The 10,421-nt window shown below is 35.8% G+C and overlaps 1 protein-coding gene and 1 long non-coding RNA gene across 4 annotated transcripts; both read right to left on the bottom strand.

Annotated features, from left to right (window-relative positions):
- Positions 1 to 352: 352 nt before the first annotated feature.
- LOC138903497 (uncharacterized) lies at positions 353 to 4,077 on the bottom strand. 3 transcript variants are annotated; one of them, XM_070191717.1, is made up of 5 exons: positions 3,676 to 4,003; positions 3,391 to 3,525; positions 3,100 to 3,298; positions 1,469 to 1,560; positions 353 to 637 (listed from the first exon to the last, which is right to left on the bottom strand). In XM_070191717.1, exons 1-5 carry the CDS (start codon positions 3,859 to 3,861, stop codon positions 602 to 604), a joined length of 648 nt encoding a protein of 215 aa, XP_070047818.1. In that variant the 5' UTR covers positions 3,862 to 4,003; the 3' UTR covers positions 353 to 601. The 3 variants fall into 3 exon arrangements, with proteins under 3 accessions (XP_070047818.1, XP_070047820.1, XP_070047819.1); XM_070191718.1 differs by lacking the exon at positions 353 to 637 and adding an exon at positions 675 to 1,263; XM_070191719.1 differs by lacking the exon at positions 1,469 to 1,560 and having other exon boundaries at positions 3,676 to 4,077.
- A 2,421-nt stretch (positions 4,078 to 6,498) lies between these two features.
- Positions 6,499 to 7,260, bottom strand: LOC138903521 (uncharacterized). Its single transcript, XR_011412708.1, has 2 exons — positions 7,011 to 7,260; positions 6,499 to 6,922 (listed from the first exon to the last, which is right to left on the bottom strand). It is a non-coding gene; the product is annotated as an uncharacterized lncRNA (long non-coding RNA).
- Positions 7,261 to 10,421: the final 3,161 nt, after the last annotated feature.

Here is a 10,421-nt window from a genome sequence, read left to right as displayed (position 1 = left end):
TCGGCTTAAACAGAGAAAATATCTCATTTTAACAGTTGAGGTGTTCAAATGATTATATAGACTACACTCAACAGTAGCTATTTTATCACACCATCCACGTACTCATGATTAGAATAAAATTTAAGGCAAAGTATAGACATCTCCCTGAAGTTGGCCACTATTTTCGTTTAGCTACTTCAACTGAGTCTCGTACCTTTAGACACCCCAACCTCACTCAATATGTGTCTAATAAACAACTTGGAGCAGTATAGTATAGGCCAATTTTAGAGAGCCAAAAATTAACCAAAATAGTGTACTACCATAGATCAAAGCGAAACAACCAACCATCTACAGAGGATTTCTCAACACCAAGTTACTCTAATAAAAGCTTCCTCCTCAAACATAACCAGAATCATAACATCGGAGCACATTTTTCCTTGTCTTAGTAATAAAACACAGATAACCCTACATTCTTAAAGACATAACTAGGAGCGTAGATGACAAATCACAACAATATGTTTTCATGTCTTAGTAATAACACAACTAAATGACACTACATTCTCAATAATAATTAAGATAGTAGATAAGAGTTTAAAGAGATGACTAGTTCACTGAGTAGCTTTCACATCGACATTGGAATCAGGAGGCCGCTCACCACCTGCCAAAAATAAAATGATAATTACAACAAAGAAAAGCAGAGCAGGGCAGACCCAAAATAAATTTAAAGCATCAATTTTCTCATCTTTCTGTATATAAAACAATTTGGAACTTCCAAACTGCACAAAGCAAACACCTTGAAAGCTTGACCAGAAAATGCAGACCTTGCGATCGAGTAGACAAGTTGCAATGACAAGGGAGTTGAATGTTTTAGGTATAACATTATTTTGATGTGAAACAAAACTTCTGTCCTACTAAAGAATTTTCCAAAGGAACCTAACTATACTACGCGAAAACAGACTATACCCACGAAGTCGCCATGAAATCAAGGGTTTTTCGTGACGACATATAGTTGCATGAAAAGTAAAGAGTTTAGACCTGAAAAGTCGTCACATGTCATCGAGACTATAGGCTAAATTTTTGTCCCCTGAAAACAAAATATTTTGAAATATTCGGCATGGAAAGTTTTCGTGGTGACCTGCTGAAAGTCACCACAGATAGGCATTTGGGGTGACCTAGTCCCTTCGTTTGGTCCTTGTTTCCTGTTAAGCTGGAATCTTTTCACCAATGCAAGAAGCTCTTGCAATGAATCATGTACTCTTTGAGTAATTTATAACATCAGATTCCCTAGGTTAGAAAACAGTTTTTGTGAGAATCTGAATGAGTAATCATTTCTTGGTAGATAAGAAAAATGAGATGGGAAAAGAAGCAACACATTCTCTTAGTTCGACTCTTGAATGAATTGTTTCTTTTCTTCAGTACCAAAAGATCATTGCCATCATCAAGGAAAAAAAAAGCCGTATCCCCAAGGGGTGTGATGTAGACAGCCTACCCTAATGCAAGCATTAGTGGCTGCTTCCACGCTCGAACCCGTGACGTACAGGTCACACAGAGGCAGCTTCACCATTGCTCCAAGGAGTGTTCCTAAAAATTGTTGTTCATGGGAGACTTGTAATAACAACATCAAAACTGCAGCTAAAAGTGATTTTCTAATTCATTTCTTGACACAACAAAGAATGGCAAAACAAAGAATAACACATATCACAACAGCATTGATCAATGCAATCATGTGAATTCTCTTATAAACAAGAATATTCCCAAGGGCACTTATAGTTATGGTAAAGTGAAAAAATGTAGATACAATTTCTAAGTACTAAATTCCCCAGATCAATTTGACCATAATACAAAGAAAGAGGCTAAGTCTAAGTCTATAAGATCCTCGAAAGCTTTGTGGTTCTCTTTTTGTGTACATACAATTAAAATGTATTATGAAATTTCTCTATAATGATAATGTACTATGAAGTGTTGTGTACTCTATATCATGACTTTTATCATAAAAGACTTATTGAGAAATGTCTGCAAATCGGTGATGGTCGCTGGTATATTGTTGGGCAAACTAATAGGAACATACAGTTGATATAAATTAATTAAAATGAAATTGGTATTTGGGGCAACCCGCAGTCGCCACCAAATGTATGCTACAATAAACCAATAAATATCCGTGACGGCATGATCACATAGGATAGCCGCTACAGAGGTTTATTTGTGGCGACTAGGGCTGCCACTGAAAAGGAATGTTTTTTGTGGCGACTGATGTCGTAGCTAATATATACTTATTACACAAGTTGCCACTAAAAGCTACTCAACTATAGCGACTGCATAGTCACCACTAAAGGTCATTCGAGGCAAGTTTAGAGTTTCAGTAATGACTTAGTTGGCACAAAAGCCCTCATCTCTTGCAGTGCAATTAGACGAGGTAAGGTCAAAGACAACTAAAAGAGCCATCAACAGTCCAAGACATCACACTCAGCTGCACCCACGACTTTTATCCACATGGACATGAATTTTCAAGAATCTCAAGTCTCCATAGCAAAAGAAGGCTATGCATTAGATTTCGAAATTGTGAAAGAGACCAAAGACTTCAAATGCCTTTATGAGTTCCTATACCGACCAAACAAATATATCCACCAAGCCAGATCAAACCACGAGTATCGAAATAGTCCAAAATGTCAGTTGCTTGGGAAGCCATTTTGATAGAAGATATTCCACAAAGATGATTTCACTTAAGTTAGTCTTTGATGAGCTAAAAGATCATGGAGATGTTAATTATTTGATGTTAAACTTATCGCCAAGTGGACTACTGATACCTTTTTCGAATATAAAAGATCCAAATGGAGTGAAATGGACAGCGATATGACAGACCTCAGGATTGAGACATAGTTGTTGTAATTTGTTGTGTAGCAAAATGCACATGCATAAATCAATGGGTAGTAACATACACCACACACCTCCCCCCCCCCCAACCCAAACACACGCCGGTCAATGCAAGAAAAAAACCCCACAAGGGACAAGGTAATCCTAAGAGGGAACAAATATTGGAAGTTTATATATATTTAGCATAATCACGTTGCATATAAAAGCATTGTAAGTAACAAGGGAGAAGATGCATATTAAAAGGTTTACCTTCACCACTGGATTGTTTCTTAAGCCTGCAAAATATAACTTCTTTGTCTCCATCAATTCCCCACCACGCCAATGTTTGAAAGGTCTTTACAGCATCAGAAGCATCAGCATCCCTGGCTTGAAAGGTGATACGACACCAAAACCCAGCAGCAAGTGATGTGTTCACAGTCAAATTTTTGACAAATTCGTACCTTTTATTCTAACAAATAGAAGAAAGCCAAATTAAAAGGGACAGACAGAATAACATTTTTCTCCAAGGATAAGGCAATTATATAAGAAATATTTACTTACATTCTGTGAATTGAAATCGCCAATGGCCATACGAGACAGCTCGGTATATCTTGGGATGTTCTCGAAACCCCGTTGTGGATTAATTGGAGCCACCATACGAACCCCCAATGGCAAATCCAAATTGATATCAAAACCCTATTTTGCATAATACACGAACAACAAAAAGGACAAATCAAAAAAAAAAAAAAAAAAGACAAGTAGAAAAAGCATTGGTCTGGTCTAGTAGTCAATAAATTGGAACGAGAACTATAAGGTATAAGTATGAAAGGAGGGCAGGGTACGCACCTCGCTCTCATCCACCTGCCGATTATATTCCTCCCGAAGTTTCCGGGACATACTGCGACCGTCGACATACATACCATAATCGTGATCAGAATCAGAATCGGAATCAGCGACATTTGAACCTACTCCATTACTGCTCTCCTCTTCCAACTTTTTTTTCCCTCGGCCATCAATCTCTGGAGGTGCCATCTGCAATCGGAATCGGAAGCTGCTGAAAATGCGAGAGAGAGTGTCTTCTTAACCCTAACCCTAGAAACCTCTTTCCCAAATTCTGTAACGTTGAGATTTCCAATATATTTCGCTGGCAAGGGGGGTGGGGGCGGGGATGATAAGTATTTTCTACATGAGCGGTTCAAATGTTTATGTTGAGTTAAAAGAAAAATAGAAATATATCATAATATTTGTTGTATGGTTTAAAATTTGTGATGCTATAACAATATAACATAACTATAAAAGTTTTTTATTAAAGGTACAATAAAAAAATTTAAAAGTTAAAGTTATTTTAAATTTTGAAAAATATCATTCCTTTGGAACGAACTAAGAAGGACATATTGCTACATAACCACCTCTCGTAGTCAATAAAGTGGTTGAGAATCATAAGATCTCGTGTTCAAATCCTAGCAGAGGTTAAAAATATTAGGTGGTTTCTTCTCGTCTATCCATAGAGTTACATGGTACTTGTTGCTGGTGGGAGGCAACACATATCCCATATAAATTAGTTTTTAATTAAAAATAAGTGTGAACTTTATCGAAAATATTTTTTTGTTTTATCGATATATAGAAGAAGTATAATTTTTCTATATAATCCATGAAAAACATGTTAAATTTAACCAAATTAACTCAAAACATACTGAGCGGAATCGAAATGAAGGTACCGCTGCATAGAGTAATCTTCTTTAATTTGCGAGTTTGAAGGGTAGAGCAAGGGAAGATCAAGGCTTTCCTCTCATTACTTGTTCATCATTAGAGAGGAGACAACCCGCTCAAAAAATCTCAATTTTCCGATCAAGACAATCAAAAATAGCGGGCGGGGTGCAACTTATGCACTTCTACTAAAGTTAAGGCTAGTGTAACATACACATGAGACGCACAAGATGCATTCAATTTGTGGGCTCCCTTATGTTGAGAACTACTAACAACTTAGTGTTCGAATTATCTAATAAAAGAAGCCAATTTTAATTCTTTTACAAATTGACTATATATAACTTATTTAACACCTAATAATTTAGAGGGTAGTAATTGACCATAAAAAATTTAAGAAATCTAATTGAGTGATTTTTTAAGTACAATATGCATAGTTAAATGACTTTTCATTTATAAACAAAAGAAGCACGATGTTACTATGTAATTTCCAAGACGGAACGTGACTATTTGAATAATGAACTCGAGATACGAGCGTACCCAAATACTAGTAATAGTATTATAAAGTTTTGTTCATACTATCAAAATCAGACACAATAATGGAGGACTGTTGTAGTAAAACAAATGAGACTCGTTACAAACAAAACTATATTCACATCCCTAGTCTTCTTATAATTAAATTCATTGTTAGTTACAATTTATCTTTGTTGCAAATAGTAGAATTGGTCTATTTTTTATCATTCCTGAGCCGAGAATCTATCGAAAATAACATCTCTATTCCATCGGGGTAGGGTAAGGTCTGTGTATACACTACCCTCCTCAGACCCACTTGTGAAATTATACTGTATCGTTGTAATTGATCTATTTTTTATCAAACACGTCCACTTTTTATTTTAAAATTTGTTCATTTAGACGTTCAAACATAAAAGTTAAATCACAACTGGTAAGCAATTTCTAAATGAAGAAGCTCCATTGGTCCAATAGCAAATAAACCATGTTCACATATTTCAATTCGGATGTTATCAATTTGTCACTTAAAAGTTCACATAAATAAACATATCCCTCTCCATCCGATAAGTATGCAACACAGCATTGAAGATATTTCTCTCGGACATTAAATTGATAAAAATTACAGTCTGGTACACAAGACATCTTCTTCACGTAGGATCTGAGAAGGGACACACCCCAAGGGGTGTGATGTACACAGTTTACCTAAATGTAAACATTAGTGATTGATTTTGGGGTATAGGTCATACGGATACAACTTTACTATTGTTTCAAGACAGCCACAAAAAGTAAAAAAGAATAATGATAACTTGTGACACTGAATTATATGAACCTACCCCAAAGATAATTTTAAACTCAGCAAAACTCTTATCTCTTGAAAAAAAATCAGTGGTTAAAATCTGATGGTTCTGCCGGCGTCGCCCTTACTATGCCTCAAGTTTTGGCTAAATGAACTTGCACAAAATTCTGCGTACGCTATTGTATCCACTTACAACTGCTGTGAAAATGCCATATAAATCACACAGGAGAAGATGAGTCCTTCGGTGATAGCTACGACCCCACCTTTGCCACATGTCTTTATATTATTGGTTCTTCTTTACTTGATCCTACATTTCTTTTAACCCTCGTTATGTATAATTAACCATGTCTAATCCGATAAAATCCAACCATCTTTTAACCCAACCCCTAATTCCTTGTCACGACCCAAAATTCAACTAGTCGTGATGACACCTAACCCAACCCGCTAGGTAAGCAAATTAACAACTATCCAATTTAATGAAATTTTTTTAAAAACAAATAAATGATAAAATAACTTATTAAATCTCAGTGAAAAATATATTAAGGTTCAGTTATTTTATCACTCCGTCTCTATCCACATTCTACAACAAGTATGCACACAGAAATGGTTAAATTTCTGTAAAGCCAATTTTGACAGTCATATGAAGGAAAAAAAGAATATGATAAAACTTATGCAACTATAAGTACTCTCAACAACACTCTTTTACCTTTGGGAAGGAAAAACAACTGTGGTTAAAATCTGCTTGTGCCGGAATCGTTCCTGCTGTCAAGATGGCTAATTCTGCCTCAGTTTTTGGATGAACTCACTTGCACAAAATCATGTGTACGCTACTACAATTTGTACTTACAATAGCTTTGAATATGTAATATATCACACGAGACGACCTTCCTCAGGCGACAAGCTAGGATCCTAAACATCAACCTTTGGCATAAGAATGTACGAGGAACATGGACTTCAATGAACAAGAACAATAAAGATTTCGGGAAGATCCCCTTGAATTGAAACGTTCTTTCCAATTATTCAGCAGTGTGTTGTTTGCAGCCCTTAGGTCCATAATGCTGGGAGCTTCACTTCACTATCTTTCTACAAAAGTACAACACCAACAACATACTTAGTGTAATCCCATAAGTAGGGTCTGGGGAGGGTAATAAATACGCAGCCTTACCCCTACCTGCACTGAGAGGCTGTTTTCGATAGACGCTCGGCTCAAACCGGACATCTTTCTACAAAGGTAACAATAATAATTCTGGCATGCCCAGCATAATATGTGATTCTTATTACGAACCTGTGACGACGAAAAGGAAAAAGGGGTACAACTTGGTTACAAAATAAAACAGAAAGAGGGAAAATGAAGAGAATAGATCTGTTCAAAGGCCGTAAAAACAGATTTTCAACTACAAAAGTAGATGAGGCGAAAGACGGTAGATGTGACTATTTCTTTATTGATTATTCTTTTAAAACCAAAGACGGTATGTCGAAACTTATTTCTAATATGTTTAAGTGTCCTAAATGCCCTGCTATTATTGATAAAAAAATAATTAAATTTAGGCTTTAAATATGTTTGGGGGGGGTCAAGGTGACGTAGTTGTTGTTACTTGGAAATTTGATCAAGAAGAGTGTAGGAAGGCGTTATGTCGTATGGTAATAGTTGATGAACTTCCTTTTAGCTTTGTTGAGAAATAAGATTTTAGAGACTTTATGAAAGTGGCGTAACCTTATTTTCGGATCCCTTCCCATAGTACTATAACTAGAGATTGTTTTGATCTTTTTAATGAAGAAAAGCAAAAGTTGAAGAGGTCTTTTATAGAAACGAAACAAAGAGTATGTATTACCACTGATACTTCGACTTCTATACAAAGAATCAATTACATGTGTATCACTTCCCATTGGATTGATAGTGAATGGAATATGCATAAGAGAATAATTAATTTTTGTCCTATTGTTAGTCATAAAGGTGAAGATATGGAAAATGGTATTGGTAGGTGCTTACGTGAGTGGGGGATAAATAAGATCTTCATTGTCACAGTTGATAATGCAAGCTCAAATGATGTGATAGTAAAAGAATTGTCTAAGCAATTAACAAAAATGGGAACTAATTTGATGAACGGTAATCACCTTCACGAAAATATACGAAAATATACGAAAATATAGGGTGTAACAGGTATTCCGGTAGATTTCCCTTGTGGTTATATCTGTGTTCAGAGCTGCTAATCTTTCATGCTTAGGTGTCACATAGTGACTTATGCTCGAAGGATAATATTTGAAAAGTATTTATCTTGAAAGAACTATGTTTCAAGGCTAATTATTTGAAGAGTTTATATTTGAAAGGTTTTATCTTGAAAGAACTATGTTTGAAGGCTAATTATTTGAAAAGTTTATATTTGAAATGTTTTATCTTGAAAGAATTATGTTTGAAAGATATTTATTTGAAGGAAGTATATTTCAAAAAAATAATTTTTTATTGGAAAGTATTATATTCTAAAGACTTCAATTTTTTTTTTTAAAACTTACGGGTGAAAGTTTACACTTGAAGGATTTGACTAATTTATTGGGGTTGTTGGCTGAGACCTGATGTGAAAACTATTGCAGCTGCTGAGTTACTACTTGCCTTTACTGTATTATGATTTTTGGATTGGGTTATGTTTTCGTTCATTCTTCTGTGTCTTATTCTGGTGTTCCGCTGTTACTTGATGTTTTTCCTTCCTTATTGCAGTTGCTATGTTGTTAGCCATATTGCGGGGTCCTTAGATAGATGTCATGTTCTGTCATCCCTATACTTATACTTGTTCAGTTTGTTAGACAAGTGGGTGTCTTGACTAGTCCTAGTCACTACTTCACCGAGGTTAGTCTTGATACTTACTGGGCACCGTTGTGGTGTGCTCATGTTACTCTTCTGCTCATTTCTTTTGTGCAGATCCAGGTACTTGTTCGTTAACTATCTGTGTGGACTGTTACTTTGGAGACTCAAGGTAAACCCACTGTTGCGTTCGCAAGCTTCGGAGTCACCTTCGACTTTTCATTTTGCACTGTTTATTCTTATTTCTAGACAGTTGTATTTAGAAGTTTTCTAGCAAACACTCTGCCGAGCTTATGACTTGTACTACCAGTTTTGGGAGTTTTAAGAGATTCTATTTAAATAATATTGTTTTAATTATTGTTAGGCTTACCTAGTCTCTAAGACTAGGTACCATCACGATACCCAGACAGAGGAAAAATTGGGTCGTGACAAAAGTTAGGCCAATATTCCAAAATCGCCTTCTTGCTTGAATTGACCTCCGGACGGCTCCAATCTTTCTTGAGCCTTCCTTACATTTCTATGAGGTTCCGAAAAATTCTAGCAATTTCAATCTATTTAGAAGCATAACAAAAGTGAACCATAATTAGGAAGATTTTCATGGTTCTAGCTTATTTGAGCATTTTATCAAACACTAGGTGTGCAAATTTGGTTACAAGGTTCTTCTACAAGATTTTCCTTCATTCCACAACCCAATATTTACTTATTTGATCTCAACAATCTTCCCACAAACCTTATTGTTACAAGAATATATAAATAATACTCTTACACCCAAGAATCATACTCCCAATCACCAATCATTTACCCCAAACTCGAAATTGAAGACTAGGAGTTGAATCTTACCTCTTTGATGAAGATCTTGTGATAGCTTCCTTGATTCTTGAAGATTGGATGATTAGAATGTTAGATTCCCTCATCCTCTCTCTAAAATTCTCTCACCTCTCTCTAAAACCCTCAGAAAAATATCCCAAAATAAGCCCAAAGCCTATTTATCAAAATGGGGTCGAGTTATGAAAATAAAAAAATTAACCCTCCGAAAGCAGGTCTGCGATCGCATAATGGACCACAGAATGGGAATGCGGGCCGAAAAACTGATCGCAAAATTGGTTCCCAGAACTGGGCTCTTCTGGTCCATTCTGCGACCAGTTTTGCGGCCATAGAAGCAGTTTTGCAATCGCATAATTGGTCGCAGAATTGCATTTTTTCCAGACTTTGGTAATTTGGTCATAACTTCGTGTAGGAGTGTCCAAATGCCGAACGGTTTGAAGAGTTGGAAACTAGACACATAGAATTTTCTTTTGATAGGTAACACACTATATAACTATTCATATCAAGAGAGGTATGGTCGTTTGAAGTTAGGTCTTATGCGAACTCACTTGAACTTTAGTCTATTATGAAATTTCCAACTTCAACATTCGATGCCGAAACCTATGGAATCAAGTCCGATTGACCTTAAATTTTGCACACAAGTCATAAGTGACATAACAGACCTATTCTAATTTCCAGAATTATATTCTGACCTCGTTATAAAAAATTCAACCTTCGATCGAACTTTCCAAAAATCGTCTATTTTTCAACTTTCGCCAAAATGCATCGAATTTTCCTACGGACTTCCAAATCCGAACACGTGCCTAAGTCCAAAATCACCATACGAAGATATTGAAATTATCAAAATTCTATTCCGAGGTCGTTTGCTCAAAAGTCAACTCTTTCCATTTAAGCTTTAAAATGAGAATTTCTCTTTCAATTAAATTCTAAATCTTTCGAAAATCAAAATCGACCACACCC

This window comes from Nicotiana tomentosiformis, chromosome 12 (genome assembly GCF_000390325.3).
Source record: "Nicotiana tomentosiformis chromosome 12, ASM39032v3, whole genome shotgun sequence".
Classification (NCBI taxonomy): domain Eukaryota; kingdom Viridiplantae; phylum Streptophyta; class Magnoliopsida; order Solanales; family Solanaceae; genus Nicotiana; species Nicotiana tomentosiformis.
The sequence above is the reverse complement of the archived record's forward strand: the minus strand, read 5'-3'. Positions and strand labels throughout refer to the sequence as shown.

Excerpts from the sequence above, each read along its gene's own strand:
- LOC138903497 (XM_070191717.1), bottom strand. The coding sequence starts at position 3,861 with ATGGCACCTCCAGAGATTGATGGCCGAGGGAAAAAAAAGTTGGAAGAG. Across the intron at positions 3,526-3,675 it reads GGCAGGTGGATGAGAGCGAG|GGTTTTGATATCAATTTGGA; the intron begins GTGCGTACCCTG and ends TATGCAAAATAG. Across the intron at positions 638-1,468 it reads CCACTAATGCTTGCATTAGG|GTGGTGAGCGGCCTCCTGAT; the intron begins GTAGGCTGTCTA and ends TATTTTTGGCAG.